The sequence below is a fragment of the Pavona decussata genome, unplaced genomic scaffold, assembly GCF_977016875.1.
Source record: "Pavona decussata unplaced genomic scaffold, jaPavDecu1.1 SCAFFOLD_237, whole genome shotgun sequence".
Lineage (NCBI taxonomy): Eukaryota > Metazoa > Cnidaria > Anthozoa > Scleractinia > Agariciidae > Pavona > Pavona decussata.
The window spans coordinates 881,225-890,000 of record NW_028145642.1 but is presented as its reverse complement, the minus strand read 5'-3'; the positions used below and the strand labels follow the sequence as shown (position 1 = coordinate 890,000).

General features: G+C 35.8%; 1 protein-coding gene across 2 annotated transcripts in view; it reads left to right on the top strand.

The window, feature by feature from the left end:
* The window catches only part of LOC146457775 (uncharacterized), a 53,391-nt gene that overhangs the window by 8,528 nt on the left and 36,087 nt on the right, over positions 1 to 8,776 (top strand). The window contains exons 2-4 of one of the 2 annotated variants that reach the window (XM_085091583.1): positions 2,487 to 2,769; positions 3,123 to 3,179; positions 5,602 to 5,742. In XM_085091583.1, coding sequence (XP_084947709.1) covers positions 2,487 to 2,769; positions 3,123 to 3,179; positions 5,602 to 5,742 — 481 coding nt within the window. Of the gene's footprint in view, positions 1 to 2,486; positions 2,770 to 3,119; positions 3,180 to 5,601; positions 5,743 to 8,776 lie in introns of both variants that reach the window. The other variant, XM_085091582.1, reaches the window with a different exon arrangement.

Genomic DNA, 8,776 nt, shown 5'->3' with positions numbered 1-8,776 from the left:
CAACCCAGTTAGAAGAATATTGTCTTAAACTTCATTGCTTTAATATTTTACACTTTAATAAAAGACAAATCCAGATCAGCCTAAGCTAAAGGTGTTTTGAAGTGTTGACAGGCTTAACACGACTCCTGCTGGTGTTGCCCATGTTGTATACTCGACCTTTAGAGTTTGGCTCTTACGAATATGTCTTTTAAAGATTTCCTCTCTTGTAGGAAATAAATTATTGGTTGATCCTGATAAATTTCTTTCAGCAAAGGTTGATTCTCGCTTAAATGCCATTTCTACTCATTAAGATGTTCTTTAGATTTGGCACGGATGGATTGTATTGTGTGACAAAGGGAAATATTTTCTTGCGCATTTTTTGTTTCTGACGAAGTGCCGACTTCCTGTCTGTAAATTGAACTCCTGCGAGGACTTTATCGACCAGAAGATCTGGGTAGCCTCGTACACGGAAACGTGATTTAAAATCTCTTATATTTTCTTCAAAAAGGGTTTTGAAGAATTGGTTCTTAAAAGTCTAAGGGCCTCGCCCTTGATAAAACATTTCCTGACGTTTGGGTGGGCGGGGGGGGGGGTCATCAACGAAATATTAAATTAAGAGGGGGGGCTACTTGCCATTTTTAGATCTGTGGAAGGGGAGCCTGGCAAAAAATTTCATCTATCAAAATATTTTCTCTCCCCCTCCCCTCTACATAAATAATGACCGGTCCCTAAATGTAAAAAAGTAAATGAATGAATGAATAAAATTAATACAGCCAAATGGTCAAAGAACATGCCCTGGAGAACATCTTTTGTTTGTTTTTTTTTTTTTTTTTTTTGTATAGTTTAATTTCCATGATGGAAGCATTCACCAAGTTGCAATTGAAAAAAAAAATGTGTCAAGTGTTCAAACAAAACAGGGTGCTATATGTAAGTGATGTGAGTGCCTGGTCTTTCAAACTTTACAAAGGTCGGGGAAGTACCTTTATTGCTAGGCTTAAGATAAATCACACATTGCAAACTGTCAACAAATAAACTCAATCTGAAACAGGTAGTTCTTTCTTATAAATATTAAATAATTAGTATTAATTAGTATTAATAAGTATTAAATATTAAATAATTAGTATTGTAGGCCTGCACAGATGAAGAGCCACATTCTTTTTATGTTGATATGCTGTGAATAAACCGTTATTATTATTATCATTATTATTATTATTAACATCTATGCCTTTCGCGCCAAAGTCTCATTCTCCCTCCTGAGATGTGCGCTGCTATGCTTGAGAGGCTCACATTGTACGCGAAGAGCACTGCTGAAGATTGCAGATACCGACTTTGAAATCGATAAACAACTGGCTAGATTTTAGGATTAGAACTAATTTCTCAGCTTTTCTTTGCTTAATTTTCGTAATTTTAGCTGTTTTAAATGACCGATATAATCCGCTTATATCTTTAATAAGAGTTGTTTTTTTTTCTTTTTTTTTTTTTCGTCATCAAGGACCGTATTTTAACTTCCAAATATATTTTTAGTGATGATGAATTGAACTGTAAATAGGTTTTTAATATTTCTTTTTTTGTACTTTTAACTTGTAAATATCGATTTTGCTTGGAATATTTCAATAAAGAGATTATTATTTAAATTTTATTTAAAAAAATATTATTGTTATTATTATTATTATTATTATTATTATTATTATTATTAATTTGATGTAAGGGTTTGCCACCCCAATGTTGAATCGTATAAGGACCTGGAGCCGCAACAGATCTATCGTACGCATGAGAATCAGAAAAAGCGCCTGTACTCAAGGAGAGTTCTCGACATTGAGCATGGAACATTTACACCTTTGGTCTTCACTACAACCGGCGGAATGGGCAATGAATGTTTGAGATACCATAGTCGATTAGCGGAGCTGATTGCTATCAAGAAAGGGGAGCAATATGCCAAAACCATATCATGGATCAGATGCCGAATTTCATTGGCACTGTTAAGATCTGCACTCGTCTGTCTTAGAGGTTCTAGGACATTAAGAAGAATTCAACGTGACATCAAGAACGCGGACATTGACATTGAAACTGCAGAAGGGGCCATTTGAGAGATGCTTATTTTGTTTATTTTTTTTCTTTTCTTTTTATCAAGTGGAACTGATTTTAAAATGCCGAATTTAATTTTTTAAAAACTTCATGACATTTGTTTTTTTGTTTTTTCTTTTTCTTTACAAAAACATTATTGCTTGAAAATATTATCTTTCTTTTTAATCGAAATGAATTGTGAATAGGTTTTTTAATAGCTTTTTTTATATACTTTTAACTTGTAAATAGCAATTTGTGTGGAATATTTTAATAAAGAATTATTATTAAAAAAAATATTATTATTATTATTATTATTATTATTATTATTATTATTATTATTATTATTATTATTATTATTATTATTATTATTACTATGTGATGATTATTTTTGAATTTAGAAATCTACAGTGAGTAAATTAATAATTTTAATTTGTTTTTTTCAGGAAAAACCTATTCCTAAGAATTACATGGCTGGAAAAACAGCAAGGATGATTTATAAACCAGGAATGAAAGACCTCAATGTTCTAAGTAGCCTAGCAAGATTTGGTTATTGGACATGGAACAAATCACTTATTGCCCAAGATGATTATTTTATTATTAGAAACAACACAAAGAAAGGAAGGTTCTGGTTGAAGATTGAGAATGTCAACAAAAGAAACTCTGGACTTTATTCATTCATGGTAAATGGCACTGTTTTAAGACAATGGCAGCTGTATATAACAGAAGGTAAGTATCTTCATAGAATATATATTGTTTTACTAATTATCAATGCCTTGCCAAGATGACAGGAAAAAAACAATATAATGTAGAAATTATGTTGCACTGTTTCTACATGACATCTATGTGATATGAGGCAACTTAAGAACCACAACAGTGGGTTCTGCATTCATTTGTGAAAAACATCACTATACAACTGAATATGTTGTTTAAAAAACTCGGCCGTCTGCCTTGTTTTTTTAACCTACTTCTCAGTGTTGGATATCTGATGAATCACACCTTCTCGTGTTTGATTTGGTACATCCATAATTTAACTGTCTCCCAGAACATAACTGAATGTCTGTAATTTTAATTCTTAGAAGTCTCTCTACAAGGGGATCAACCCAGACCACCCTGTGGAGGACCTCTCCGCCGTCAAGGTAAGTTACAACTGATACATAATAACATTAACAAGGCGTAATAAACTTTTAAGGTGTTTCTCAAATAATGCACATTTTTAACTGAGAGAACTTCATGGCTATAGTTGCAGGATCACTTAAGCCTGTAAGAATAGGCTATATTTTTTAATGTGTTTTTGGACAAGAGTCAATATAAAAAAGTCATGAAGTTCAGGGGGAATTCATAGTGTGAGCGATCACAGAGTTCAAGAAAAAATAACGCAGCTGTGTGCAAAGCATTATTCAAACCTTAATCTGGCATTAAGATGTGAATGTGGGTATCCAATGGTGATCATGATGGTGTGACATTACTGAAAAAAAAAAAAACTGACCGTTTGTCAGTGACTGGTAGATGAGCGTATTGGTAAAACCTTTCTTTGTTTCATGTACCTGGCCTGTATCTTGGTTTTTTGACTTATTTAATAGCTTTTTGCATATTTATGGAGGATTTAGAAAGTATATGATTAGGAGGATTTGCTGGTGACTGATGAGAACCCAGTTTCATTAACTATTACACGCTTCACAGTTTTTTCTCAAGGGTCATTTCTGTTCTGAGGAATTCCAGCTGTCAATAATCTTTTAATTTTGAATTAGACCTTATGTTTTTCCCGTTTTTTCTATAACCACATAGGAATTCCCTGTTTGACTACCAAACATCTCCAACAAATGAGAATTTAAACTCCCTCCCCTCCGAAAAATTCTGCTCTTTATAAAGTAAGTTGCCTAAGCTGCAGTCTCAAGATACTCATATCTCACCTTACCAAACTCTCATCAAGTGGAGCTACACTGGACAAGTCACATGACCAAACTGGCGGGAAATCATCATCACCACGCGCAACCGCGCGCCCGTTCTTGTGAAAAACGCAAGAAAAATGCACCGAGCTTTCGCTTTTTAACCATTTATCAAGTCTCTTTTTTTTTTTTTTGCTTTTTGTAAATCGTTGTGGGTCTTTTTGTTGATCAGTGTGGGTTGTTGTGGGCCGTTTTGGCTGGTTCTTCGTTTTAGTAACTACGTTCAGATATTTTTTGGAATCGCCTGGTTGGGATAGAAAAAAAAAGGAGAGTCATTATTTCAATAGCCAAAGAGTGGCCACAACCATATAATGGGGGCTCTATTCACTGATGTTTAAGAACTTAGCTAACTGTTAGCGTTGTTACGCCACAAAATGTAATAGTGACGCAAACTAAATGCAAGAACGTCGGTAACGGAAAATGTAATAACTTTTGACCAGGGGTCCGTTTCTCGAAAAGTCCCGGTAACTTAGCGGGCCCGATAAGTATATTTTTAAACGTTTTTTTGTCGATTACACATTGATTACAGCCACGGTACTTGGCCAATGTTTTCATAGAATATATAAGATTTTAAAATTTAGTATCCAAAACTAACAAAAATTGACTTCTGTAAAGAAACATTTATCATCAAAGACAGTTATCGGGCCCGGTAAGTTCCCAGACTTTCGAGAAACGGGCCCCAGGAGCCATAATCCCTGTTTATGGCTCCTGCTTTTGACGCAAAATGTAATTCATAAAAGTAACGCAAAATGTAATAATATTTTGGGTGTTTTATATTTCTTCGAAGTATAAGGCTTTGTAAGGGACAGTTCTTTTCAGTCCCGAAATCGTGATTTTAGAGTCCAATGGGTGATTTTTAGCCGAAAACAACTGTGGTTTTGTCAACTGATGGACACCTCGTTAATTTCCAGAAGGTACTTTGATTTTTTCAGGGAAAGCGTGAATAGGCGAACTCGCGGGAAATTCATGTGACGCTCTCAGGAAGAAGCGCCTCGGAACAGTATTCTTGCATGGACAAAAGCCCCTCAAAAGACACAGAAGCGTTTCTTTATTTTCTAAACTTTGGTACAAAACTACGATTTTTAATAATATATGTTGTAATCTACTATAACATCAATTATATATCCTTCAATTCATTATTCATTTTAACGTCGCACTAATGAGCAAACGACTTTGTCCAATTTTACTTCTTGCTATATCAACTTATAAGTGACTTGGCTCGTTTTTTTAAATTAAAAATTGTTTAAAAAATTATACATATTTTTTTTTAATTGATTTAAATCTTTTAACCCTTAACTGTAAACTGTATTAAACTGTAAGGAAATGAAACTGAAACTGTAAGTGATGTACAATTTGTTGATTTGTGGTTGACTGTAAGTGATGTACAATTAAGTGATTACATTTTGCGTTACTTCATTATTACATTTTACGCCGAAAGTTGTTACAATCTGAGTCACTATTACATTTTGTGGCGTAACAAGCGTAAAAGGGGTGGCTAATTTAACATGGCAGCTTAATAGGGGCTCAGCCATATTTTATTTTCAAAAACTGTATAAACCTACATTGTATGTAATTGGGTCTCTTCTAATCTTGTAATTTTTATTTTGACCAGTATCCTCATGTGTACACTTCAGTGAGAGTACCCATCCAAACTGCGAGTCATTTCCTGGTCCTCCATTAAACATGAGAGTTAGTAGTTATCTTCAAAAGAGAAAACCTGTTGTTGAAGTAACATGGCAACCACCCAACACAGGTAAGTGAAGAAAAAAACGTATTACCTTTGCATAGAGTTGTGTGTAATGACTGTTACAAAAAAGAGAGATTATATATAGTTATAAGAGCCCCATTTCACCTCGATAAGAACTGCTTGTTCTGGACATTAGAAAAACAAATAAAAAGGAAGAAAAAGGCTTGCCTTGATTGTCTCCTGAACTGAAATGCTAATGGTGTAATGCCAGTACTGTTTTAGGTACAAGTGTAATTCTGATCGAAGGCAATTCCAGTTAATCAATCAGGTAACAAAGTGAAGTAAACATGCACGCAAGTGGTGATTGCAGAAACTTACAGCTTTTTAATAAAAATTGGCATTTTACTCTGAGTGAAAGGCTTGTGTCCAAAAATATCATGACTAGAAAACAAAAAGGAACGTGTAGTATAGTTCCAGAAAAATCCATTTGCCTACCATTCCAAGGAGAAGAATTAAAAGTATAGCAGAGGGCGACCCTAAAATCCGGAATGGTGGAAAGCCTAAAAGACTGAACGGCGGAAAATCACGTCAAATACTGGGAGAAGAAAAAAAAGAAAATATAAATAACAGTGTACTGTTTTTGTTGTAAGAGAGATTGCTGTTCTCCAAATCGTAGCTACTGGGCACTGATTCTCTGCCATCCAATAATGACCCGATCTTTTGGTCTAACTAGAGTCAGACCACAGGAGATATAAATTTACCCCTCCCCCCCCCCCCCCCCTTTTCTTGATTAATGCTACCCGCACAGGACAGTCATTTGGTTATTTAGATGGTTGTTTGTTATCGGTAACCAGGCCCCTATGGTTCAAAATTGTTTGGTTGATTAAAATGATAACTTGAGCCATTTTCAGCGTAACAATACTCCCAAATTTTATCCGGACAGAAAGAATTACTTAATATTTTCGTAGAGCACTGCTTTTGATAGCTTCATTTTAAGCGTACATTTTTGATATGTGGCTTTTTAGCAGACATGAATTTTTAACGAGAAGTACCTTTTGTAAGTCGTTTGAACCCGGGAGTCATGTCATAAGTACATAAATTATGATCACCCGGGTGTAGTCCTGATCGAAGGATTGTTCGAGGTGATATTGGCTGAAGTTTCGACAACCTGACCGGAGGCCATCTTCAGAGGCAAGTAAATTGTAGAGTCTCAGTAGCCCGGGTCAGTAAATAGTATAAATGTCTCTGGTTGTTGACTGATCAATGAAGTGAGATGTTAATTATTGATCATTTGTCAGTTAAGTTGTGATGTTATTCTAACATTGGCTGTGAAGTGATCGGTGCGTTTCGATCCGTGTTTTGTAAGTCAAAAGTCCGTTGGTCTATCGTTAGTAAAATTGACTATTTTGTTTATGTTAGTAAGGCGCAGATAGTTGTAGGCAATGGTTGAGTGGCGTTTGGTCTAAGTTAGTAAACCAGCTTTCCAGAGTGACTGATTGATAGTAGTTTGTACTGGAAGTAACTTACTTGGCAGAGTCCCAGTTCATTTTGTGGTTTGTTTGAAGTTTCGACAACCTGAGCGGAGGCCATCTTCAGAGTCGAGTAAATTGTGGGGTCTCAGTAGCCCAGCAATGGTGCGGTCAGCAATGTGATTGTTGATATCATCATTTCTAGTTGCTCGTCTGTGTTCAGTCAGTCGTGCGTTGAAATTTCTGACAGTCTCACCAATATCCTGGCAGTCAGTAATCAATATCCTGACAGTCTCACCAATATCTTGGCAGTCGCAGCATTTGATTTTGTAAACTGCTCCCTGTCTGTAGTTCGGTTCGCCTCTGTCCTTTACGTTCGCCAGTAGTTGTAGCAAAGTAGTGATAAGTTTGGAAGCTACACGGATGTTGTAGGGCTGTAGTCTCCGTGATCTGTGTGGTAGTTTCAGAAGTGCCTTTAATGTAAGGTGTAGACTAGTAGTGACATGTGTCGCGTCATTGTTTATGGCGTTGGGTTCAGTGTTCCAGTAAGTGTTACGTCTAACAAAGTCCTTGTTATGGTTCTTGATGTAACTTTGTCTAAGTACTTGTTTTCGTCTGCAAAGCTGTCAGGTGATTCACAAACCAAGCTGCATGTCCGGCATGAATGTCAAGTTGACCCTAACCATTGGCATCTTTTCTAATTTTCAATTTGCTCTGTGATGGGAGGGTGGATGTTTTCGTGAACAACACATTATAGATCCTGCTAGAAAACTAGGACAGTTTTCAGGTTGAGTTTTCGTTCAGTTTTTTTTTTTTTTTTTTTTTTTTACACAAACTATCTTTCACATAGTCTAAAACCCCGCTGGATCATGTATGTAGTCTTCAGCTTGGTCTTCTTACACAGAATAATACATTTAAACCACTTCTTCAAGGTTGTGTTAACGTCTCTTTTGTTATAGACATAATTACAAAAAAGGATAGCCATATTCAGCAGTGCAATAAAATTACCACACATCTTTTTTCAAATTACAAGTTGTTTATAACACAAATAGAAGAACGATCCTCGTTGTTTGAAAATTAAAGGCGCAAGCACCCGATTTCCCTGTTTCGTCGCTAACACTTCTACTGATTAGTTATGATTAGTACCCGTCAGCAATTAGCCAAAGTCGACGTAAGCAATCAACCAAGTCCAGGGCTGTCCGGAACCTCGGCACCTCGTTTTATCAGTTGCACAATATAAAAAGGATTAGGAAGTATTTATCGCAAAAAGCTGCAGAGACAGTACATTCTTTCGTCACGTGCAAAATTGACCACTGTAATGGCTTTATACTGCCTACCCAACTACCATTTAATTAGATAACTAAAGCTTCAGAGGGTGCAAAATGCGGCTGCCAGATTAGTTCACAGGGAAAGTAGATTCAGCTGTAGATTTTGTCACATTACTCCGCTCGCTACTTATGAAGCTTCAATGGCTTTCCGTTAGCTTTGGGATAAGGTTTTAAATGGCACTCTTAATGTATAAGACAATAAATGGCTTGGTACAGTCCCACATAACAGACATCATCTCCATTAAGTCTGGCAGGAGACATCATTTGCGATCTGTTACTCCTCTAATGTTGTATTGTGATTAT